The 26,268-nt window shown below is 38.0% G+C and overlaps 1 protein-coding gene across 7 annotated transcripts in view; it reads right to left on the reverse strand.

The window, feature by feature from the left end:
• The window catches only part of tmem131 (transmembrane protein 131), a 29,196-nt gene extending 3,368 nt beyond the window's left edge, over positions 1-25,828 (reverse strand). The window contains exons 1-36 of one of the 7 annotated variants that reach the window (XM_067513599.1): positions 25,589-25,828; positions 23,232-23,293; positions 23,001-23,041; positions 20,493-20,600; positions 17,976-18,096; positions 15,062-15,178; positions 14,852-14,974; positions 14,659-14,739; positions 14,400-14,550; positions 13,670-13,726; positions 13,511-13,572; positions 13,319-13,427; positions 12,514-12,622; positions 12,266-12,419; positions 12,018-12,188; positions 11,034-11,144; positions 10,209-10,343; positions 9,650-9,754; positions 9,464-9,550; positions 9,154-9,306; positions 8,989-9,064; positions 8,208-8,322; positions 7,950-8,088; positions 7,726-7,835; positions 7,572-7,644; positions 7,275-7,426; positions 7,035-7,177; positions 6,129-6,315; positions 4,337-4,522; positions 4,068-4,223; positions 1,854-2,293; positions 1,564-1,751; positions 1,362-1,492; positions 1,157-1,275; positions 929-1,078; positions 684-834 (exon numbers count right to left, since the gene is read on the reverse strand). In XM_067513599.1, the coding sequence (XP_067369700.1) occupies positions 684-834; positions 929-1,078; positions 1,157-1,275; positions 1,362-1,492; positions 1,564-1,751; positions 1,854-2,293; positions 4,068-4,223; positions 4,337-4,522; positions 6,129-6,315; positions 7,035-7,177; positions 7,275-7,426; positions 7,572-7,644; positions 7,726-7,835; positions 7,950-8,088; positions 8,208-8,322; positions 8,989-9,064; positions 9,154-9,306; positions 9,464-9,550; positions 9,650-9,754; positions 10,209-10,343; positions 11,034-11,144; positions 12,018-12,188; positions 12,266-12,419; positions 12,514-12,622; positions 13,319-13,427; positions 13,511-13,572; positions 13,670-13,726; positions 14,400-14,550; positions 14,659-14,739; positions 14,852-14,974; positions 15,062-15,178; positions 17,976-18,096; positions 20,493-20,600; positions 23,001-23,041; positions 23,232-23,293; positions 25,589-25,760 (4,745 nt within the window). In that variant the 5' untranslated portion in view covers positions 25,761-25,828. Of the gene's footprint in view, positions 1-683; positions 835-928; positions 1,082-1,156; positions 1,276-1,361; positions 1,493-1,563; positions 1,752-1,853; positions 2,294-4,067; positions 4,224-4,336; positions 4,523-6,128; positions 6,316-7,034; positions 7,178-7,274; positions 7,427-7,571; positions 7,645-7,725; positions 7,836-7,949; positions 8,089-8,207; positions 8,323-8,988; positions 9,065-9,153; positions 9,307-9,463; positions 9,551-9,649; positions 9,755-10,208; positions 10,344-11,033; positions 11,145-12,017; positions 12,189-12,265; positions 12,420-12,513; positions 12,623-13,318; positions 13,428-13,510; positions 13,573-13,669; positions 13,727-14,399; positions 14,551-14,658; positions 14,740-14,851; positions 14,975-15,061; positions 15,179-17,975; positions 18,097-20,492; positions 20,601-23,000; positions 23,042-23,231; positions 23,294-25,588 lie in introns of all 7 variants that reach the window. The other 6 variants (XM_067513603.1, XM_067513598.1, XM_067513605.1 and 3 more) reach the window with 6 other exon arrangements.
• Positions 25,829-26,268: the final 440 nt, after the last annotated feature.

Consider the following 26,268-nt stretch of genomic DNA (forward strand, 5'->3'; position numbering starts at 1 on the left):
GTCTTTTAATACATCCACTTCTTTGCACTCATGTTACATAGCATACAAAGAAAAAACTAATAAGTGCTCTGTGGTAAGTTAGCATAGCATTTTTGCTGTTCACCCAGTTACTGTGTCTAATCATTACTGTTTATTAATAGTCAAACTGATTAAAAAATTACGACAACCATAAGTCGACCTAGGCATACATTCTATTTGTAACATACATAGTTATTGAATCTTGACCCATAAGTTTTAAGTTTGTTGGGTACAAATGTTATATTCCCTCTTTAAAGGTTGTATTTGGTTTGTCAGTTCAAGATGGCTGTGCAACCATGGAAAGGGGATCTAGTCATTATGTAGATAGAAAAGGCTCATAATCTAAGCTATAAAATAGCACGAATTCATATTTTCAGGTACATGCACACTAAAGCTAATCTGTGGTAAATGCTAATAGGTTCTTCTAAATCTTACACAAACTGAAATACCACAGAATGGCAATGGCAGATCATATCATTCATTTTGTGGTTGGAAATAGCATAACAATTTCTTCGACTACTTGTTGGCTGGTTGACATATTGATCACAGATTTGGGGTGTGACCTTTCCTACCAGTGATGCTAGAATAATGCCACGGATCTTTAACAGTTTTTTCTTAGAGCAAATTTCTCACATTATTGAAGTTACGTTACAATATGTGGATACCTGTTGCTGTTAAGTACACTGCTGTAGGTGCCTCGGGACAGTAAGCTGGGTGAAGTTGGTGGAGGGGAGCATGTCCCGCTGGTGACAGCTCTCTTCAGAAAAGGGTCAGCATTAATTGTCTGCAGTGAAATCTGCTGAAGGCTGTCAGCTTCTGCAAGTGGAGAGCAGTGATCGGGGAATGTTAGAAGCAGCCAACAACAGGACAGGCATTGGAGATGACAGGATGGATTCAAGTCTTGACTTACGGACGCCGTTTTTAGAAAGTGGTACATCCCACTCTGGAGGTGCAAACTCCTTCTCACCCTCGGAGCTGCTGCTGTGGCCCAGCTCTGGCACCGAACTGCTGGACAACAGTTTGACCAACAGGGAGGGGTGCCTTTCTTCCAGCTTTCCATCTACTGCCAAAGCAAACATGTCACAAACACGCGTGGTCCCGACCCAAAAAGTGACAACATTCAAGTAAAGAAACTCACATCTCTGTTTCTGCAGGGGCCTCGTCTTTGTGTTGTTGGAGAGAGGATGGAGAGTTTTCGAGGCAAAGCTCTTACGTTGTTTGTTCTCTAGTGGTGTTACATATGGCAGCTCCAAAGTGCTGAGAACAATAAAGATTTGTCAAGAAAAAAAAAACCCAAAACAAACAAAAAACAAAGCTATCAATTAATAAATCAAAAAACAAACCTGGAATCATCTGTTTGGGTGTCTTGCTTTGTAGTTCCTTGTTTCTTGGTTTTGGGTTTGATGGAGACATTTGAACTTTCGTCTTTCACCTTTCCTGTAGCTATTGTCCTACCTTTCTTTTTCACTGGTTCCTGCATGAAAATATGTACATTTTTAGCAAATATAATGTGAAGAGAGTTGATGTGAGGTGGAACATATTTACATTCTCATTTGTGAGCACCTCTTTGATGTTTGTGTCCACATCTGGATTAGAGGTCTCTGTAGTAGTGGAAGAGCTGTCATCATTGTAAGCCAGGTTATCTTTAAGCTCGTCTCCCTGAGTCTTCACCGTAGATTTCTTCTCTTTCTCTTCCTTTTTCCTCTGGGCTTTTGTTTTACCCCTTGGTTTCCCTTTTGATTCCAACACAGAAAACAACATTAATACAAATCTCATACCTCAAAATGATAGCAGAGGCTCTTCTGCTCTTTCTAAGTAAAAACAAATGTGGGCACCTTTGTTTTGTATAGATTGAGAGCTCTGCTCTTGTAGAGTCTCAGAAATGAGTGACTCTGGACGGTCAAGGTCATTGTCCATGGCTCCTATCAGGTTAGCATATTCTGCATCTTCAGGGCAGAGGCCTCTTTGAGCCACCGAAGACCCAGCTAAACTCTGACTTTGTAGATCCAGTTGTTTGGCATTTCGAAGTTTCCGGTTGGTTAGCTGGCAGGCAGAAGAAGGGCCATCTTGGCCTGAGATTGTACTTCCTTTGGTCACCTGGGAGGAAGTGGATTGCATAGATGGGCGGCTGTAGCCGGTCCTGGGCCTCTTATCTTGACAGTCGGAATCTGAAAAGGTGCGACTGTTGCCTTGTCGGCCTCCAATCCGAGCTGCTCCGTTGCTGGATGCATATAATCCTCTGGAGTTCTGGGGTGAGTCGCTGTAATCATTTAACCTGAATATTGAGAGAAAATTGAAGAAATGATGTAAATTCTGCACCTGCCCTCAGCATTTCACTTTTCTGCCACTGTGCCATTGTGTTTAATTTCTTTACTACTTTATTATGTGGTATCGGTACAAATATATAACAATTAATCAATCAATAAATAATCAAATCCAGACTGTGTTTCTAGTGTAATTACAACAAACGTCTAAAGGCACCACTTTGAGCTCTCAATCCAGGGTGGACGGAAATTGAGAATATGTGTCATATGATAAGAGGTTTAAAATTGCTCTATAAAGTTTTGCTGTAAACCGCTGTTGTCAGCAGCAGTGGTAATAATTTCTAGAGAAAAAAACAATCAAAAGGAGAAACTATATTTAATAGTTAAAATTGCTAATTTGCCTTTCACAGTCTGCTATAGACTGAACATGCAAAGTTGTCAGAACACTGAGCAATAAAACGTGATAGAGAGGTAGACATGACAAAAACTGTGGCTAGTGGTTAGCCACAGACATTTAATCACAGTCCTTTTGCTGCTGATTGTCTCTGAGTTTGCCCGAGCCCTTCAAAACACAATCAATCAGAATGACGGAACATTGATTCGTTTTTTTTTTGCAGAATGTTTTAGAAATAATAAAGGCTGACATATACTGATGTACAATAGAGCGAATACTATAAACCACAACATCAAACTTCCTCTTTACTAGATGAATCCCCCCTAATCCATCTTTCTGTACATGGAAAATAATACAGCAGCATAAAAAATTGTTGCAACCTATTTGAATGACCTGAATGCTTCAATGACTGGTTAAATTATGGGAAGTAGTGACAAACCCAATGTTTCTTAAGTTCATTTTTAAGTCTTCACTCAAAAGTAAACCCTTGACCTCCATCAACCTCTATTGTCAGCAAAAAGCACAAGCAAGCTTTCTGTAGTTGTGCATCATACTTGCAAAAGCCCCAGGAGAGATTCATAACTATTCCTTCACACAACTGCTTCAGCTCAAACATATTCAGTTCTGTTAAGTTTATTCCACAGCAACTCAATTAGATGAGACCTGAGCTCTAACTGACATTTTGCGGTACGTTTACTTTAATGTTTCAGGTAATTGTTTGGGTGTAGCACCAGGCTTTTACTACACTTCAGGTGGACACCCAGACCTTACAAGTTAGGTAATGCTTGGTAGTTCATTTTCCAATTCACAAGTAAAGCTGTCCAGGCTCTCAATCATGATGCACACCGTTTTTTTGGTGTTGATAAAACCTTTTCCTATTAAAACATTGTGGAGTGTGGTCTTTGGCAAACTTCCCCATCACGAACATTATTTTCAAATTTTATACTGTTTTGCCCTTTTGAACTTGAAATAAATCAAATCTTGATTGCAGGTCATCTGATCTATGCACAACATCTTTATCTTTATCTTTATGCACAACATGGTTCTTTCTCTAACCTACTCCGTAAATGTTTGAATGATTTCTTCAATACAAAGGTTTGCATGTAATTAGTACAAATAAATTGCTTTTGTTTTGAATAAGGTGGCTGTATCTCAGTTCTTGAAGCAGTTGACAGTGGTTCAGGTGGCTGTATCTCAAGTGTCCCTGGGCAATACACAAAATCCCCCAGTTGTCCCTAGTGTCCACTTCTTACTTTTAAGTTGCTTTGGATAAAAAGCTTCTCCTAAGTGGCTAATTGCATTTGTAATTGTGATTCCACATAATTTCTCACTTGTGTTTTCTTCAATGATTTGATAAACCCTTACTACAAATGTTTCTTTGTTAAACTTACTTTGAATCACTGTGATTTTGCACAATTTCCCTGAGATTAAAAGGCCTCCCAGTCTCCAACATAGAGTTTGACTCCACAGACACACGTCTTTTAAACGGCTCCCAGATGCTCTGAGCCTCCAGGTAAGCTGTGGCGATCACCAACAGAAACATGGAACTGAGGAGACAAAATAAACCAAATATAAACTTAAGCGGGTTGAAATTTACAAAACTGTAAGTTCTGTTTTATGCGCAGTTGAATGCAACACTACAGAGTACAGAGTAACTCACCTCATAATAAGAGACACAAAGATGTAGAGCTCCAGCTCCCAGCTTGGTCTGGGCAGAGTCTCTGCACATGTAGCCAACATGTGGTAGGGCAAGGAGGCATTGAGAACAAACACAAACTCTGAGCCTCCACATGTCACCAATTTCAGCTCCCGGATCACTCGAGATGTAGTGAAGTCAGGTGTAAACCTGTGAGGGAAGGAGGGAATGCTTAAACGTGTAAACATAGAGCAAACCTGTGTCAAAAAGGCAAATCACTTTTTCCCCCCAACGTAGTTATTTTCAAAACATGCGCTGTGTTGGCCTACGTATTACTTCTATCACAAATGGAGACAAAGTGGCTATTTCAGGTAGGACGTTCCATCTCTTAAGGGCATCCTGTGGCCAGTGTTAGGTAGCTTTAGATTTAAACAGGTGTGTAGCGATTTGGAGTATTAATAGTCCGGAAGACACAAATTAATTTCTTAATAACTAAAGTCAGAGCAGGGGGGGCAGCTGTAGCTCAGTTGGTAAGGCAGTCGTCCATGTCCAAAAAAAACCCTAAAGTCAGGGGATGATTTTATAGAAGAAATAGAAAACAGAAAAAAAGAACAGGTGCAGTCAAGATGGAAGCAGTACGCAACTTTTTTAAAATATTGTTTTAAAACGGCAAATATGTTTTAAAACACATTTTTATGTAAAGAAGTGCTGTCAAGGCCACCTCAGACTCATTGCACAGCACTAGCAACTGAACAGAGATATTTGCTCCTTAAAGTTTATGAGCAGTTTACCTTTCTGAACAATTAAGAGACTTTCAATTATTTGTTTTGGATTAGTAAGTTTTCGAGTATTCTTACTTATTGTGAATTCATAACAATGACAACCTGAACTGCTGGGTAGAATGTAGCAGAGCAGGAAAAGGTAGGGCTGGAGCCGAGTGGTGTGATCTGAGTATCATGCAGGGATAGCTTAAAGCAACAATGTGCAACTTCAGCTAGCAACTGCAACCCATTTTGCTATGCCAAGCTCTCCCCTGCTTTGCTAAACTATTTAACAGACTGCTACACATGCTAAATGTCATCTAGATCAAAGAAGACAAACTGACTTGCCCTAAAAAGCTCAAGTAAACAGCCCATTTCCCCCCCAGTTTTGATGATCTCTAATCAGGCCAACCAAATGGCAACAACTGTAGGGTGTAAGCTCTGTGTGTGTGTGTGTGTTTGTGTGTGTGCCTGGAACATTACACCGTCATGTTACAATTATGTGACATTTTAAAAGCAAATGAGGCAAATTCAAAAATGTAGGCATCTTTTAAAAATAAATTATTATGAATTTATAGTCATTTATTAGCTTAAAATTAGTTTCACAGCAAAGCTTGTAGTCTTTTTTGATACATTTGCTGTTACAAAAACAAAATATCACACAGGAAGCCAACATGTTTTACCACTGATGTGTCAAGTTTGTCAAAAAAGGAACTTGGACAAACTGTCTGACTAATACATCAGAATTTACAGACAAAAAACAATACATTTTCTTCTATGCTGCTGTCCCTCTGATTGTGAAGAGACTGAATACGTTTTCTAACGTCTAAACGTCTTTTAAATGTGCAAAGGAATAACTAGTGTATTGACTGATGAAGAAAAATGAGACCTAAGGCAAATGGCTGCAGAGACACAGAGAACGAATTCATCTTCTTACTGAGGGTTTACTCAGAAAGTATTAATAGAGCTTGAAGGGGAGAGCACACACAAACACACATATGCACACATAGCAAAATACTTAGGGGAAAATAAAATGTATCATCTTTTTCACTTACAGTATGATGAGGTCCTTTGAAGCATTTGGCATGAGTGCAAATTCTTGACAGTTGAGGACTTTGAATCCATAACCTTCACAAGCTTGTCCATTGATTTCTGCTGATCTGACAGTGATCGGGAGCAAGCCTGTGTTCTCCACTCTGAAAGTTCTTTTGAGAGTGTAGTTGGGCTCTTTAACTTTTGTCTCTGAAAAAAATGCAGGACCAGTAAGTAATAGTTTGTTGCATATGAAACTAAATGGTCTCAAAAGTGAATAAAAAGATATAATTGCACTATACTGAATGATAGAATTACACTAATTCAATAAAATCTTTTGACTCAGAACTTTAGTGATCATACTGAAGAATGGCAAAGAAAAAATCCCTAATCAACAAGAACTATGTTGATGACCATGTGCGGTGACTTCAAGAGGCTGTAAAGTCAAGCTGTCTGTGAAGCTGTCAGTGAAGCTGTCTGCAGATGCCCAAATATGGGCAATGTGTAGATAAACCACATAATCCTCATATATTTGTAATGAAGAAACACCCAACTGTAACTGTGTAACTCCATAATGTGTTTCTGCTTATTTTCAAGCCCTACAATATAGCTAAAAAAAAACATCTAAGGAAGTGGTTTGAGGAGCCCTCTAATTAGATATAATTGATTCATAATCATATCCCTCAGGAAGCCCACTGAGGAAGTAGCCTCATATGTGTCAATAGAGCTAAAGTTGAAGTGAAATAAGCTGTTGTTCACCTAGTGTTTGAGAAAAGTGGACCTAGCAATTTTAGCACATATGCTAAAGAAGTTACGCTGTTTTCATATTTTTGATGAATTAAGTGCAGATGAAATGTCTAGAACGCAATCTACATTTTATTTGAATATGTAAACACCTGAAAAAAAAAGTGCTGTTCACATAAACTCACTGTCTGTGCAGTCTTTTAGCAGGGATTCAGTCATCTTAAACCTCAGTGAGCTGCCTTGTCCTGGTGGCTTGCCAGCAACTTTTAGGCTTTCGGTTGTACCACGTCCTTGAAGAACGATTGTATCGATCACAGTGAGATTATTCCTAAAAAATAAAAAAAAAACCCAGTGAAGCAAACTGTGTCATAGGAGGAACTCATTAACTAAAGCTACTGGTCAGTTGCAATAAAAACTGATATTACCTGACTATGAGGATGGAGGAAACACTGTGGTTGCTGATGGGAGTGAACCTCACATTGAACGACTTGACCTCGCCAGGCAGCAGAAGGAGGTTGTATACAAAAGGTCTGGTTGATCCCTCTACAAACCCTGTACTGCTCTTGATTAGGGGCGTCTGTAAAACAAACAGAGGGCCTGTTACAGACAAACAGCTTTCACATGCTGCCTCAACCAAGGACAACAAGACCGTGATTACACCAACCAGCTTATTCTCTGAAATTCTTAACATTACAGTCAAACATCACTCTTGTAGCACTCACTTGATTTCTGTGAACCTGGAACTCTAAGGTGTTTGTGTCAATGTTGATGTTGGACAAATTTCCTAATGGCAACCTGGAAAATTAGGGTTAAGAAGGATACTGTCAGAAAAAGACTAAGACAAGGACAAAAGGTGGGATTGATGAGCTTTCCCACCTGTCAGCCAGCTTTCCTGAAAACACAGAGGGATTTGGTAACAGCGCCAAGGGGAGAACTTGAACATAGACGGGAACATCGGTAGGATTCTGCAGAATCACCTCCTCATCCTACAGAGAAACAAAAAAGTGTTCTATCAGTTTCAAACATGGAACTAACAACATGTTTTCTTGTGCATCTCTTTGTGCACATGTACTAACAAGAGGTGCATTGTCTCTACTCACAGAAGAGCTGTTTGTGTTGGTCAGAGGGAACATTATTTGTTGTGAAGAGTTGACCAGTGAGGGCCAGGTCAAATGTGCTGTTATTTTAGCTTGCACGTTTTTCTGAAGGTCTGTGTTGACTTCAAACACAGCTTCAGCCCTTTGGTAAGAAAACATAATGTATCTTATGTTAAAAGTTCATGAGTGTGAACAATTAATTTAACTATTAGCGTTGATAACTAAAGCCCACAGATCACAGATTCTTATTATTATGCTTACTTTTGTCCAGAGTGCTGTTTTAGTTCTTTCCATCGTCTGAGAAGTTTTTGATGAAGATCCACATCAGCATCCCAGATATCCTCTTGTAATGCTAGTCCATGAGGCTTGGACTCAGCTGTGAGAGAAAATAAAGACAAAGCCAAATTCACATGGGATTAACATCACAGTGTAAAATTATTTTTTCTATACAATATTTTAACAATTACATAATCGGGTGGACAGTCCATGCAACAAAGCCTAAAAAGTAAGTTTTGGAAGGTGAGACATGAGCCAAAACCGAATGGGATGAAGTTGGAGTGATGACACAAAGATTAAGGGTGACTTACACTTACTGTACACACCAAGGAAATCATTCCCTTAAGATGTTCTTTGTAAATATAAATTAATAAATGTGGTCAGAAACCACAAAAGAGACACCCTTTCTCTAAAATGTTAAAATCTTTTACTTTCAAAGTAATCCAGTACACAGCAAACTGTCTGAATGTTTAATGATGCCAACACACACCTCACTCTTTTATGGGGTTGGTGTTCTCACTGTCCCCATGGAAGATAATCTAAGAAATCTGCTTTAAATCTCTCTTCAGACATTTGTTGATGAAAAACTGTAAAAGCCATACTATTATAGTATGGTATGTTGACAAATTACCCACATATAAACCCTGGAGAAGGTAAAAGGTAACTGATTAGTGTATGATTTAAACCCACCCCACTCTTGGTAGAGAAATACATCCAGTCTGAATCAGGGGTGAGATTTCAATGTGATACACCAAAAAAAACTTACATTTAAGCACAAATGGCAGCCCCACATAACAGTGATCACCACACTGCAAGCTGGCATCAAAATAAATATTTGCCACCTGAAAAAAATGGGAAAGAAAAAAATAAGTTTATGTCTCTAAGGACAAGTACTGTATGGCTCGCAAATGTAACTTTTAAAAGTGTATACCTTAGATTTACGTCTTGGCTCTAACTCATCTTTGTTGCTGCGGAGCCGTTTGTAATAAAAACGTATATCTTCTGTTAGGGAGCGGATCTGCTGCAGCCTCACTTTCTGCGTAAAAGAGCTCTGTATGTTGAAGCTTTGGTGAACAACTTTCCCCTAAACAGGGAAAAAAAACAAGCATTTTTATATTAGATAGACAGACTGAGGCTCCTCTTTAACAGAAAGGGACATTCACATTTTATTTTCACCCATGTGTTGCCATTCCAGGACAGGTGTGAAGAATACATTTTGGATACATCCTAATCATACTTACTGGGAATGAAGGTGGTAAAATTATATTTTTTGGAGAGCTGATTAATGTGCCCACTGCAATAATAGCTTTCACTGGGATGGTTAATATCTGAGGGAAAGAGCAATTTATGTCAGCATAAGACTGAATGCTGACGGTGTATTTCTTTAAAAAAAATCCTCTTAAAACCACGTATGACACAATACCTACCTCATAATCTGTGGTTATATGTATGGCTCCATCATATAGACCCTCCAGTGCCTTGGCCACCAGTGTCACCCTGAACGCTGCATAATAGCCAGATGCTAATATTACCTGTAGAGATACAAATACAAACATGTGTACTCCGGTTGCAGATTCTCATTGTGAGGAACCAGTTAGCAACTTTTTTTGGTATTCATCATGAATTTCCTAACTTATAATTATAAGTTATAAATAAAGTTTTCATACATTTAAAATGAGGAAACACCTGGTCAAAACTAAATATATCTAAAATCTGAACAGTGAGGAGCATGAAAACATACCAGCAGCTACAGTTTACAGTTAAATAATACAGTATTCAAATATAGTCATGGTGATCATCACATTATTTAGTGTTCTATTGAGTGCTCAACTTATTTTTGACAAGTGATTTTACAATTAAAATATTGTTTTTGTTATTACCAAGAGGGAAATGTACTGAAAAGACTGTTTGATAACAATACTCCAAGTTAAAAAGTGAATGGTACCGCTAACCCTGTAATACAGGAATACATACTGGAAATCTTACCGTTTTGTGATGTGAAGCTGATATGTTCTGCAGCTCATGCAGGTGACTCAGAGCCACTGTTGTGTTTCCTTTCTCTGTCCTCAGCAGCTCCATGGAAAGGCTGTCTCCTGTGACCAGCCAGGACTTGATCTCCAGCTGGAGGATATAAAGGTAAAGTGTAATCTATTCATTCATTTATTTATTTATTTCCTGTCCTTTCAGCTTATCCCGTGAGTTCAGGGTCGCCACAGCGGATCATTGTCTGCAAGTTGATTTGGCATAGTCTTTACGCCGGATGCCCTTCCTGATGCAACCCCCCCATATTTCTAGCTGGAGAGGGGAATGGGCTGTTAGGGGTTCATTGTCTCACCCAGAGACACTTCAACATATAGCCGGGAACGGGGATCGAACATCTGACCCTGTGGTCCGTGGACGACTGCCTTACCAACTGACCTACAGCCGCCTGTAAAGTGTATCTATTTCTTTGGACTAGTATTTTTTTTGCTGAAATAATATGTGGCTGTACTTTAAACTGTTCATACACTTTATCCACTATCACAAGGCAAACTCAGAGATTAGCACAAAGGCTTATCAGGCAACATATGCTTTTAATCTAAATATTTTGGGCAAGTCGGCAAATTCAAACAATTGCGTAAATATGTCTCCGGTTAGTGACCAAAATAGCCAAATAAACAGAAGATACATTTTGCAGCACATCTTACCATTATTTGTTACTTCCTTCCAGGACAAATATCTACAGTATAAAACCTGACATGGTTGCATAATCACCTGTTATTTTATACGTTTTGTCATGTAGATATAATATACAGTATCCAGTAATCTCACCTCTATAGGATTACTGTTTACCACCACAAATGTGATGCTGCTGGTGTCTGTTGCACTGCGGATCCCAAAGTCCAGGACATTCTCCTTCAGACTGGGTGGCAGAACCAGGGGCTGCTCATGCCAGGTGACAAAAACAAACACCACATTACACCAAGAACCATGACATTTACTGTGCCTTACACAGGCAGAACACAGAATCTACATATTTTCTCAAAACTGATTTAAAATTTGAATCACATCTCTGATGTATAATACCATAACATTAAAATGTATAATTTCCATAAAAAGAGCTTCAAAAGTTTGTTATAGGCCTCACTACAAAACAGAACTAAAAGGTGAGCTAAGAGAGTGAGAGTGCTATATCAAGCAGAAGATAGCTGGTGAAATAACCACAGTTGGCTCAATAGGGCAAAGGTCAACCAAAGTTACCTAATAACTTATCTGTGCAGGGAAAAAAAATATTTAGATAAACTTAAAATGTAATTCAGTTTGTTATTACACAAAACTAAATGATTCAGGTGTTAAATTAGTTTTTAATCAGAAAGAAAAACCAAGCTAAAAATCATGAAAAAGATAGCTTAGCAGTTATCTCATAAGTCATAATAAGCTGTCATCTCAGCTTTTGACATAGATATAATTTAAATATATTGGTTTGATGAAGCTACCTTTATATTACTTATTTTAATGTATTAAAAGTTTTATTGGATAAAAATCAGACGATAATGTAGGTCAAAAAGAAAAAGTTTTAACGGGGTCAAAAACATTTAAGCACCACTGTACATTTTTCGGGGATGTCACTTGTGAGTTAGCCTCAAAACTCTGCTTCAGCAGGTGGTGCTTTGGCCTTTGTAGGGTCTTTCTATTTGAAGAATTCAGTGTCAATGTAATGATGGATTCAAGTAGCACTCTGATAGAAAGCAACCTGACCTTAATTAAGAACCATACCTTCAATTTGATCATTTTAATGGTATTCTCAATGCGTACCTCCAAAAAGCCTGTGTAGGCCCGGACAGGCAGGTGAAACTTTGATGCATTTGTGATGAGTAGGATGTTGCTGTCTATGTGAATTGATGGTCGGACTGGCCGGAAGAGGAGGGAGAAGATGTAACGTGACTCATGTGGGGGTATAAGGATGGGTGCACTGTAGTTCCTCACCTAAAATAAAAGCAAAAAAGTGATGTAATTTTGTGATTACACTCAAAAACATGTTAACTGTTTGTGGAGACACTCACATTAAACATTGTTTTGGCCTCCTCAGGCAGGGACACATTGTGTATATGGATTGCAAAGCTGAATGCATTTGTGAGGAAAATGGGTCTGTCCACTGGGTCCACAGGGCTGTCCCTGATGTGGAACAACGTACCTGTGTGGTCAAAGCCCAGGTACCTGAAAGTAAATTACACACCAATGTCAGAAAATAATCCTCCTGAAAAATGCATTAAATTACCAACTCTGTCTGTATATTCACATAAATACTCACCCTTCTAAAACCTCAGCCTGGTATGGGATTTCAAGCTTAGAGTAGCTCTTCTCTTTTGCTTTAACAGTTATTTTGCCAGAGAACTGATATGGTCTTCTCGCTTTTGAGGCTGCAATGACAAAACAAGATTTAGACTGTGGATAAGAGCACTGCAAAAAGATACAAGGCCCCACAAAAGAATGTTGTGCAATAGAGAACCAATAAGTGTAAGAAATTAAGGACAACTTCGAAAGCTCACAGGGCACAGATTGAACTAATGATCAGTCGTTTTATGTTAGTGAACATACAGTACACAAGGGAAAAAATATGTTGAATATTCAATTGTCTGACTCATGTGACATCATTTTAAGAATATGAATAAACAAAATAAAAATAAGAAAAAAGTAGGATTTTTAAATAGTTGCACAAAACACACTGTAAACACACAGCTGCATCTAAGCACACTCTGGCCACCAGTGAATATTTAATGGACAGTGAAATGACATTGTTTCCTAACAAACCTTGTTAAGAGTCTGTTTTCAGGGGACATTCTGCATTTAACTGCATTTCCTATGGACTTTTTGGATTTGCATGTCTTTGTCATATACCACATATAAAGGGTTTAGGGGAGCATGCAAAAGGTGGTTAAAACCAATAACAGATACACTTTATTTCCATATTTGAGTCATATGGTCTGTTTGCAAATTAAATTACTTCAAGCACACAGAAAAGCTGAAAATAGCATGTGTGCTTAAAGGCATTTGGTAAGAAATTAAACAAGACAAAAGAACAAGTGTCCATGACGATTACAGGGAAGAAAGCTTACCATCAAAACTAATACTTGCAACCTTGGTATATCTGTTCTCTCCAGCCTTCAGTGTGACTGCTTTGAAATCCACAGTGACTGCTTCATTTGATGGTGTTGTACGTACACTCTGTTGACCACAAACAAGCATCGGGTTATTTATGTGTTGAGATAACCGTTTTAAGATGTAAAAAGTCTACTAAAGACACATACTGTTATTGGAACATCTTTTGTTCCTGAATTTAAAAGGTGTAGATTCAGCAGTTTTGGACGATCTGTAACACAATGCAGTTGGGAAAGAGAACGGAAGAATGAGCAAGAGCCAGAAAAGCCTTACTTACAAAATCGTGCTTCTTATTAGGAACTTTGTACCTTGTGAACGCAGAGTACCAAAGTCAAGCATCTCAGTGGAGGAATATATACCAGGGGCTGTATGGAATAGAAATACAAACAGACTTAAACCTTTGATCTGTATGTATTGTAAGAGTTACTGACATATTTGTGTAGGTAGTAACATTTTGTTTGCATAAAATACAACTTAATATATTAAATATGAATATAAATTAAAAATATAATATACAGTACTCCAAATGTACTTAACACTCCCCATCTCATTCATAGTGTAAATACTGTATATTTTGCACTTGCTGCTTATTGAACTTCTGTTTAGATACTAAACTGCATTTTGTTTGCTTGTACATGTACGTGTAATGACAATAAAGTTAAATCTGATCTAATGTAATCAAAAAGACAAATATGCCCAACATAAATAAATATTAGATGCATTTAAACAGAAGCTTACATTATGGTATTTAATACAGTGTTTCAAACCAAACTAAACATTACCCCCTTCACAAAGTAAGGATTTCTTGTAGGACTGTCAGATTACATTGACATAGTTTTAGGTGTCCCTAAAGAAATGTATTTATGTCTGCAACAGTAAAGTCACAACGTAGACACTTAAATATATTCTATGCATAGTCAATATTAGTTCACTGCCAATGTATCTGGAGACATTTTTTATTAGTTGGCAAATACAGATATGGACTGATGCATATTAATTAAATATGTAAAATATTGGCCAGATCTTTGTAAAGCACACCTGATGTGACTTCCACTTCTACTGGGAGAATGATGAACTGATCTTCATTGGGGGCATTGGTTTTGATTCTGATGAAAGCTGTGTGGTTGTCTGCATCTCTGGATGAGAAACTGGCTCTCATTACCCCCTTTGTCTCAAATGGAGGAATCTCCTGGAGGTAGAGGATCACAATGAGTAACTCCGAATGCAATCTAACTCATCTTTAAACACAACACATGGTAGAAATAGTAAAACAAATAATCTGAAATATAAAACTAACCCATAACTTTCCTGTGCCTCCCTGTTGACCTGTGGGAAGCTCTAGATGTAGATCCCCACCGCTGGAGTACATCTCAACAACCTTGTGGTAGACACAGAAAAGAGACAAACCCCATATTCATCAAATCAATTCTTGAAGATACAAAGATAAATTAAAGGTGCAAGTTTAACCATCAAAGTCTAATTCAAAGTACCTGCAGTGGTTCACTGTACGGGTTGTGGATGTTTATTAGAGGTGAGAAGCTGCTGTTTACTGGGACTCGAGCCCCTATGAAGGGCCGCAGTCTGTAGGGGTTTGGGATACCCACCCCAAAAACCTTAAGGAAGGAAGAAGAAAAGCAATACATCACATTTATGCTATTAAATACTCCTCTCATAAACAAAATTGCTATTTTTTTTTATACCTGGTATGTAAACACTCCATGATGTGATGTGTTAATAAATAACGTGTTTTCTACATTCCCGACTACTCGAGCAAGAAACACAACATCAAACGATGTGTTTCCTCCTGGTGGAATTATCTGTCAAAGAAACAAATTGGCTTTAAATAGAGGCAAACAATATTTAACAAAGTTATTTGTATTTTTCAACCTCTAAACAGCTGGGCCAAGGATCTCAGTGACCTTAACGCTGGCATCTACAGCTACACACTAACTTCCATTTTGTTTGTGACTGCCTTGGCAAGTTGTGTTTTGTGATTAATGCTGTAGATTTTCCTGTATTCTTTCCTACCAATTGATAGTAACATTAAAAATGTACAGAAATAGCTATAGCAGGTGTTGCACAACGAAGTAACAGAGCAGAACAAGTCATTTTGATTTATCACCTTTGCTACAGAACATATATACAGGGTCAAAATGCAAATGCAGATAATAAAAGGAGTAATAGGCCAGTGGAGTTTAGAAATGATTTTAACACAACAACTCCAATGTGGTAATTTCACTGCTCACTTGCTAAACCACTCTCTTGCTCTTTAAAGGACACCTTCACTGATTTTGAGCTTGCTTCTTTTGGATCTAGTTTGGTTAGTACATGTGCATAAACGCTATTAAACTTACACCTTTGACTTCCCTATATTAAAATATCTCTTTAATTCTAGCTACAAATGCCTCCAAATAACATCACTGGAAAGGAACCTTTGGTTCAGATTATGTCATATTGTTGCTCTTACTATGGAGTTTGTAATCATTGTCAAGCTGCTTTTTCAGAGATCCCCCAGATGACATCATTAAAAGCATTAATGTACATTTAAATTCTAAACTAAAGCAAAACAAAAAGGGACAAAAAGTAATTTGAAAAGTGTTAGAACATATCTCCCTTATCTCTATATAGGTTTCACCCTTGTTATTGAAATTCAACTGTACACTTAAAGAGCTGTACACATATTAAAGAGCAGCACGATGATGGGCAGAGCGGACATAAAGCTAAAGAAAGATTCAAAACAAACCAAAAAAGAGATTTGACCGTGCCTAGTCAGTTTAATTGAATTTAAAATAAATTGTTTTAAGTAAAATCTATACTGCATGCCATACATATTAAAGTATAAAACACAGAATTACAGTTCTGACGAAGAACGCAGGTCACTAGAAAACATATCTTTGTGGATTGTAATCTGATACTGCAGTATATAGGGGTTACAGAGCCCAGAAGAACACTTAGAAAAGCATTCATGTCAAAATAAATCTTGTGACATAGTGTTGTTTATGTGCTAGTAAACTGGCTTCATGTCTTGGAATACGAAGACTTTGAGTTGTTCTGAGTTCTTTTAGGAATAAAATGGGATATTAAAACATGATTATTCTCCGAAGTGAAACAACATTGATAAATGTTTGACGGAACAAAAAGAAAGTTCTTCCTGTTGTATGTCAATCTGCGCAACTAGAGATTCAAAATCTCACACAGAAAGTTGTGTGATGAAAAAAAAAAAAAAGCATCTCAATGGCGATGTGATTTTGTCTAATCTAGAAAGCCTTTAAACAAACATGTCCCATGACAGAGGACTGGAGGTCTTGGTTGTCATTTTAAAAAGTGCACCGAACTCCCACCCCCAGGGAACCTCTATGTTAACTAAACTCATATTCTATATTTGCATTCATTTTTTTATTCGCCACTGAAAACAAAGTATCATTGTATCAAGAATTTGGTAGTCTGTGTTTGACTTTTCTGAAATGAATTAAAGTTTCAGTCTTTGTTACAAAGTGTACTCAAATAAAGCTCGAGTCAGTTTTATTGGTTTACGATATTTCTGCCATTCTGAGGAAGATTCCTCCAGAAGGTGTTTTGCTAATGTATCCATCTTTTAGGTCACTTCGATTAAAAGAGTCAGCCAAATGTAATATAACACACAGGTCTAAATGCAATATATTGGCTAGACTACATAATTGGCCTTATGCATATTAGTCATGAAGTGCTTTGCTTTACAAAGATGTTTTTACCATTCTAACATTTAATGTCTTTATCTCTGTCATAGTAATATACAGCTCTGATGAAATGTCACTGACACATGGACTGTTAATATATTTAATAATTTAGGCTCCTCTAATGTAATTACTGCTCTTGAAAACATTTGTGCTAATTTGTGCCAGCAGACTTTAAGTTCTACAGTGTAAAATTAACAATTACCGCAGGTCTTCTGTAGTAATTTTAGGGTCACATATTGTCAGCTTCACATGAACTGGTAAGACTAGAAACAAATGCACAAGAATCCACAAAGAGAAATGTAACAGGCATTTAGGTCAAGGAAATGAAAATGTTTCTGCATGAGGCCCACAGTATCCTCATCTAAACATTTACACTGTGCACTATATAACAGACTCTACAGTTACAAAACAAGTATTTCCTGTAAAGTATTTAAATGTAGTAATTAAAAGAAATATGCCTATGAGAATGAAAGCATTGGAAAATTGTTTGAAAGACACAGGTTGGATTTATTTTCCCGACATACACTTTAACACTGCAGAAATCCTTTAATATATTCTGAAGTAATAATTTAGAAAAGTAGAAATTTATTAGCACCCAATTCTATGTTTTGTATGGTAAAACAAATACAGTATTTGACAGAGGATTCAAACCAGGGAACCTTCTCTATCACTTCATCACCATGCTGCCCTTATTTAATAGTATTGTCAACACAAAGATCTAGATAATAGATTGTAAAAAACATCTTTCTGGTGGCAACCATAAAGGGAACTTTTTTTTTTCATAGTAACAGAACTATGTGCAGTTCTTATAGAACAAGGACACGAGTTGTTGTGACTTTGAGGCTGCTGACGTAATACTGTAAATTCACCAAGTCGCTTTAAAGTAATAAGCACTTACCCTATTCTGGAAAAACGATGCATGAAAATGTGCTGTTGTTGCTGATATTGATATCAAACTAATTTCTTCTGAGCTAGGATTGTGTAAATAAACTTTCTCCATTTTTGGCATTCCCACAGGCCTGTGAGGAAAGAAAAGGAGCTTTTGTAAGACTAAGTAAGTAAACAACAACATATTTTAAGAAATGAGAAGCTAATTGTAAAAGAATGCTTTTGGATGTATCATGTGAAGAGAAGTTCGTGACAATAATGTAAAATGTGGCACATTTTAAAAAGAGGTCATGAATTAAGAAACTTATGAACAATTGAAAGACAAGTAGAGTGAGTAAAGGACAATAAAGACAGAAGAAGAAACACATTTGAAGTGACAAAGAGTTTCTCTCTTTAAATAAGACACATAAATCTTTCTTGTGCAGATTAATAATGCACTGTGCTCTGGGTACATCTACATCCCCAATTCAGATAAGTTGGGACGATGTGTAAAACACAAATAAAACCGGAATGCAATGAATTTCAAATCTCATCAACCCATATTTATTCAAAATAGAACGTAAAAAACATAGCAGATGTTAAAACTGATATTTTTTCCATTTCATGGCAAATATTTGCTCATTTTGAATTTGATGGTAGCGACACATCTCAAAAAAGTTGGAAAAGGGGCAACAAAAGACTGGAAAAGTAATTGCTGCAAATAAAAGACAAATGGAGGGGACAATGACAAGTAATTAGGTTAATTGGCAACCAGTATAAAAGGAGCATTTCAGAGAATGTAAAGATTGGCAGAGGTTCACCAATCTGTGACAAACTACATCTAAAAATTGTGGAACAATTTCAGAAAAAAATTGAAGATCCCACCATCTACAGTATATAATATCATCAAAAAATTCACAGAATCAGGAAGAATCTCTGTGCGCAAGGGACAAGGGCGCAGGTCAAAACTGGATGATGCGATCTTTGGGCCCTCAGGCGGCACTGCATTAAAAACAGGCATGATTCTCTACTGGACATCACTGCATGGACTCAGGAACACTTCCAGAAATCTCTTTGAGGGAAGGCCTTGCATATTTCAGCAAGACAATGCTAAATAACATATGCATCCATCACACCAACATGACTTTGCAGGAGAAGAGTCCAGGTGGGAACTGGCCTGCCTGCAGTCTAGACCTTTCACCAATAGAAAACATTTGGCCGTCATGAAACAAACAAATCCAGCAACAAAGGCCCAGGACTGCAGCTAGAATCCTGCATCAGACAAGAATGGGACAACATTCCTCTCCTAAAACTCCAGCAACTGGTCTCCTCACTTTCCAGACCTTTGCAAACAGTTTTTAAAAGAAGAGGGGATCCTACACAATGGTAAACATCAAACTGTTTTTTTTTTTCACACAACTTTTTTGAGATGCTGTGCAAATTCAAAATGAGCCAATATTTTCCATGAAATGGTAAAATGTCTGTTTCAACATCTGATGTGTTGTTTATGTTCTATTGTGAATAAAATATACGTTGATGAGATTCAATTATCATTGCAAATCATCTGTTTTTAGTTACGTTTTACACATTGTCCCAACTTTCTTTGAGTTGTGATTATAAATGACAGTGGTTTTGCATGTTCTTATCCATTAACTCTTTTACTAAACTTTGCATTGCTGCCAGCCAACATCCAAGGTGAACCATAAAATCTTTGATTTTACACCTTCTAAGCAGGCTGTGGTTTATATCATTTCAATGTGGTATGAAAATCAACTAGCAGAGCCTTGAAACTCAGCAAGTTTAAAATAGAAGATTAAATACATCCTCGTGCCAAAATGAGGGCAGCTAAAGCTTCACTTTACAACTAGGTCAACTGATCAATCCTGAAAATAAAAACATGTTGAAATCTTTGAAATATGGATGTGCATGAAGAGGCTTTTTATTGAGCTTCAAAATATGGGCTGATACATTGGCTGCTAATTTAAATCTGCCATGATTTTCAGTGTATTAGAGGTGATCAGGAAATTTATCAGGGTGTCATTTTTATGCCCTCAGGACTTTAACAGCTGAGTAGTTGTAGTAGTAAGATGGGGAGGACAGGCTGAGTGATACTAAACTGGGTCATACTACATGGGTGTGCACCTGCTGCCACCTTAGAATCTGATCTAATAAGCAGGGCGTACGTGAAGCTAGCTGCTGTTGTGCGAAAGACAATGTGGTTTTATTTGTAGAGTCCACAAATGGACAAAATGCTTCTTAAGGCAATTAATTTAGTGCTGACAGGCACTTAATGTAAGATTTTAGAGAGCTATGCAAGGACTTGCTGACTTGGCAGCAGTCTGCTAAATGTCCACTGGGTCTGGGAAATGTTGGTAAATAATATTACAGTATGCTATTGATTACATCTAAATAAAAAATAAGAAAAATTAACTATCCTGCACATGGATTTGAAGGGTAACATTACTTGCCAAAACGGAAAACACTTAAAATTAGAGAGAATGTCAGTGTAACAAAACAGAATGTGATTTTAATCACAATTATCACTCACTGTTCATTAAAGTCCAACATTGGAGGTTCAAATCGTATAGGTCGGCAGTTCCCACGCTGCGGGGATGTGCTGTGAGAGACAGGAAGATGTGACAACAGGAACAGCAGGCTAGGAAAAATGGCATCCATGTTTGCGTGAGTTACAAACAAATGAGAGGCTAAACAAAGTCACAGACACCACAGACGGTGTCCAGGCCTTTTTAACAATGCATTAAGTTTGCCCGGAGACCACTCCCATCTGTTGAGCACTATTTCCATATGTAAAATCACCAAGAACATCCAAAGGCATAGAAGACAATCAAGAAAAAGTAAAAAAACTAAATGAAGAATCACTTCTTCAATGAGCGACGCTTCTGTCACAGGCAGGCAATGACTTTTGAGCATCGATCACACCCACTTGGTTGTAGGGCACAACTCACCAAACCTGTTGAACAACAGGTGTATTTTAACAATAGGCAAGGCTGTCCCTAAAGAGCAACAGCTCTTCTTTGGCAGAGGTACTATATAACAGGACTATGTAATGAGAGCCTTCATGTAAATCTCATTGAAAGACAAGTTCATCAGTGATGCAGGTGTGGCTCAAACCCCACCTTCAGTTCAGCAAATACTTAAATGTCACGTGTTTTTTTAAGCAAAAACACACACAATCAGTTATGGGAACAGATGATGATATATCACTACAAAATAGATGAAAATGCATTCTCATATCACCCAAGAGTCAAACAATTCACCAGAGATCAATTTCACCCATTTACTACCAAGTCCACGTGTACAGAGACAGACAATGACCGAGCTTGGAAGAGAGGGGATGGATTTCCATACCCTTGGGTACATTGTAATCCACACAGAGTGCACCAAGATGCAGTGTTCCTCTGGGACAATCTACAGCCTGTCCTCACTCCTCTCATTAATATAACAACTACTGACAAAATTCTTCTAGGATTAAAAATTCAAATGGATCCTGGTCGTGAAATCTGCACAGGCCTTCACTTGCTGCTTCAGACCTAATGTGTTGAATGTCAGTGTGGGTAATTGGAGTAGGCAGAGAGATCATGACGAGGGGCGTGCTTCTTCAACTCAAGATCTGCCTATGTCAGGCTAACAGCTAGAAGACGATGCACACTGTAAAAGTGTCTGTGAAAAGCATTTGTTCAATTCCAGTGCAGGTAACCATCATGTTGGAAACTGTTCTCACAAAAGAGGAACACAGTGCATAAGAGATGAGATAATAATTAACAACCAACACTATACACGCAATGAAGAAAAGGGGAAGTCTGACGTTTTAAAACCTGAAAAAACAGGGTTAAACAGCAAAGCACCCTGCCCCGAGCTTGAGGGAGTGGCCATTCTATGCCTGTGCAAGATAACCCTTTTGTGGATTTGAAAATACTGTACAAATGGTAAAATACATACATACTGCCAGTATGCTGAACCCACACAACACACACATATAACATGCCTATTGCATGGTTCTCGCCTTGGAAACATTTTTACTGGTCATGTTTGACCACTTCTACCTGTTGCACAGAACTAAATAGCCCATTCTAGCCAGTTACACGTACTTCAGACCGCAAAATTTATGCACACTCCTCACACACTTAATGGACTGTTGCTGTATTCCAGGGACACTTGTCAGTTTTACAGGCAAATCACTAATCAACCATCTGCTCATCTGTTCTCTGCAGTCTCGTCAGTGTAGGTAAATACTGTCAAACTAACATAGACTGTCTCTGCAGTCTGCCGATCAACTTAACTCTTTCAAGTGCCTTTGGCAGAAGAGAGGCTGGTATGACAGAATGACTGGTGACACATACTGTCTGCTAGCTGAAGGGTGGTCAGTGCATATGGCTACGTACTGTATTTTTCTCTAAAGCATTTCATACATAACAGAATGAAATGCATAGTGACAACATTTTAAGAAATCTTAAAAAGACTTTCTTAAAAGTAATAATGTCATATCGCCATTAACAAATTATTACAGCACTTTTAAAAGCCTACACTCTGACAAAGTGCATTGATTTTGAGTGGATATGCACCTTTCCCAGTGTTGTTGGTTTAACTGATGGCACACACATCCGCTACATTTCAACCCATGCTGATATCTAAATAGACTAGGTATCAGTCACATTAGTTAAGAAAACTCAGCAATTTTTCTCCCAGTAATATCAAATAGATTAAACATCGGCGTGTGAATTAGCTGCTTCAAATGTAGGTCTGCGTTTCATATATTTGTAACATAAAATATTATTAATTATTCCATGTTTTATTAGTCCCATTGTCTTTATTGTCAATTGAATACTCATTTATTATGGAAATGTCATGTATATTACATAGCAGTAGGATTTTTTTTAATGTACATGCGGGGGCCAATAATCACTACTTTATTAGTCATGTGTTATTCTCTTAGCTGACTGTTCTTAGCCTACCTATTCTAACTCGCTAAACCCACACTGATGTAGTGGCATTTAAAGGTACAGATATCTGACAAACATTTCATTTAGGTTCTTACCTTTGTTGATGATATAAACTAAAATCAATGTCCGACTCAGCCTGCAAAAAGAGCACAGACATATAATATGTAATCATTTAATCTGATATGAGGACTGGTCGAAATGCAATTGTAAACCAAGCATTTTGACGCCATGTAATGTGTCATTGATTGTAACCACGATGAGAAGTACATCTTGATCGCAAACAAAACCAAAAAAAAAACAAAAAGAGGAAAAAGCTAATGACTTACCTGTAACAGGCTTCCCTCACCAAAATGTAGAACTTCTAGAATTGTGTCGGACTGAATGAATGCTGTAAAAATAACAACAGGAAGACCTAATCAAAAATGTTTGATTAAATCTGTTTCCAATTTCAGTTTTGCAAACTCTACAGGACGAGCTGTAAGCTGACAAAAAACCTTAACAAGGACATAAAATAGTAGTTTATTCACATTTGACATTTTAGACAGCCTGAAGACGAATGTGCTTCCAAACTTCGACATACTGCTGATTTGCATGGGAAAGCAGCTTTTAACACACCGAAAGAACGTGAACAATTTTAGATGGGACTCTTATGGGACTTAGGTTGTGCGGAAGCGGCTAACTACAATTAGAGAAAAGCTAGAGTAAAACTGGACATAACTACATAGCTATCTGTCTCAAACTTCTCCTTTCAAACCTTCAACGCAGAAGTCACCCTTCAGCTGTCATATCTTAATGAACCACAAAGTGATATTAATTGTAAACAGATAAGTCCCTAGTTGAACTTTTAAACAGACGTGACAGAAAAGGGAGAGTTCATGCTTTCAGTTCAAGCTTTTCAATTTCCATGTCTGTCATAACCAGTGAATCCACCGGCCTCCTGTGTTTAAAACTCAGTGCAACTTAATATTCTTGAGTTGACATAAAAGGGAATTAGTCTTTGGTAATCACATTATTATCAACATGACTTTTAGGACCAGATGTTCCTTCCATTGACTGCGATTTGACTCACTCCAAATATGAATCCACAAGCCCAAAAAGCATAAAATTCCTTTTATTACTCAGCAATTACTACATTTTAACAGTACCGAGAAGCTTTTCACCTGACACCAGGGGAAATGACACTGCTTGTACAGCGAGATCACCCACTCCAGATCACGTTCCTAACACAAGTTTAGCACGGAAACCTGTTATTATGTTGGACATGTATTGACAAATGAATGCAGATTGAATTACTTTGTGCTAGCTGCAAAGCATGTTTGGGAACGTGTTAGCAGATTCAAGTGCTCTGATCACTTGATGAAACACTTTCATTTTCTTGTCGATGTCACTACTGGTATTACACACGTACAAGTACATCTCAACTAACGTAACTATTTTGCCATTCTCTCCGTTTTTTGTGCAGTTCAAATCTTTTTGTGTGTGGTCATTCAAAGTAACTTCTACAGTGCAGAAACTCAGTATTTTACATCAGTTTGAACGATTACCACTCTTGTCGTTCAGCAAATCTTTTACAATGTAGCTGTTGCCTAAGTGCAACTTTTCAAATGCAAAACCGAAGGAAAGTAAATAATCATTTCTCTCCAATAAATCACGTCTCTTGTGTTGGCAAAGCCCTGTGGAAATCTGTACCGATAGTTTAAACAGCGATGAGCAATAATCAGCCTTCGAGTTAACACTGGGCCTAGATTGATAACGGTTACAGTGTTGACGTTAGAATAAGTATAACAACGGGATTTCACAGTATTTGCCACATAACCTGTTGGATTCTGGCTGTGTGGCAAGGGGCTGTGGACAAATGCAAACAATTTATAGGCACTAGATACGTTTCAAAGTTGCCACAGCTTATCTTTGGACGTTGACGTCTGCGGTCCAAGCACAATTGCTTAAGACTTATCACTGTGACCTGACATGATGGGTAGATCCGACAGCTGGTCACTTCAGTCCGCTGGATAAATAACATGCGGCTGTTATGTGGCCGGTGGACTGATCATTTTCCAAGCTGGAACCAACCCAGGGTCAGAATCAAAACGCTAAAGCCACGTTTACACAAAAGTCATCTGGCTGATGCAAACATTTCCTTCATTCACTACAGTATGAGGAAGTAATGTTAGGTAGCTGCAACGGAGTCAAATTTGACATAAATGCCAGTCTGACAGCTTCATTCCAGTGCATTAAAATGACACAGTAACACACAGTAGCACACAGTAACGGCTGGAGGCTCTGACGCTAACAAGCTGTTCCTTTGGTCTTGGCTTTGAACTATTTTATCGATTCGCTGAACAGCGTTAGCCTCACTCATCCTTATATGGAAGGATGACAACATGACAACAAGCTACAACCGAGGCTAACGTTTGAAGTAATGTTAAAGGCCACATATTCATTATGAACTAACGTCAGGGTTTTGGGAAAATAAAATGCCAATACGACACAATTGTAACTGAAACTAAGCCAAAGGCAAAGACACATAACCGTTCAGTTGTTTCGGAATGGTATAAATGTAAGCAAGGTAGCGGGCTAGCTGAAATAAAGTTGGCCCGTAGAGGTAACCTCAACCAACACTTGGTCGAAATGTCTACGGAAGTTAGCGCTAGCTAGTGCGGACGTAGCCAGCTAAGTTACAAACCTTGTTTATTCGCCTGTGTCGTGTGAATAAAAGCAATAAATAACATCCTCAATAATCCGATACATGATGTTCTTGTTCTTGTGTATGACTGACGACAACTCTGGACTCTTTCTGGACCCGCCATACTGCAGATATTTCTGTTACGATAACAACCGAGCAAGTGTGCGGACATGCCCGTGTAAACCTCTGCTGACTCTGTCAATCATAGCAGTGAAGAGAAAAAAAAAAAAAAACGGAGCCGAGCAGCAGCAGCAGTAGACTACAGAGCAGGACGTCGTCCGCTCTTCTTCGCTTCCTCTTCCGCCGCGTGCGTCACGCGCCAAAGCGGTGTTTACCGCTGTCTGCTGCTGCGGCGTGAGCGATGGTATTGATTTGTGTCAGCGCTCAGCGAGGTGCAGCAGATGAACGGTTCCTCTTTTCCCGCTGTTTAACCATTCGTTTAAAATGATGAATGTGGCCTAATTTGCAACTAAAATGTTGTATTATAAAATTGTGAGCACATTTTAGATATCAAGTTTCAAGATCTTCGTGAGTGGTAAAAAGTAATTCATGAATTTACTCATGCGCTGCATACTGTGTGTAGCTTACAAGTACTTATACTTTACTTACAGTGAGTATTTTATTTTATATTACTTGGTACGTTATCCACGCGACTCAGAGAAATGTTGAATGGGTTATTC

Source organism: Channa argus, chromosome 8, assembly GCF_033026475.1.
Source record: "Channa argus isolate prfri chromosome 8, Channa argus male v1.0, whole genome shotgun sequence".
Taxonomy (NCBI): Eukaryota; Metazoa; Chordata; class Actinopteri; order Anabantiformes; family Channidae; genus Channa; species Channa argus.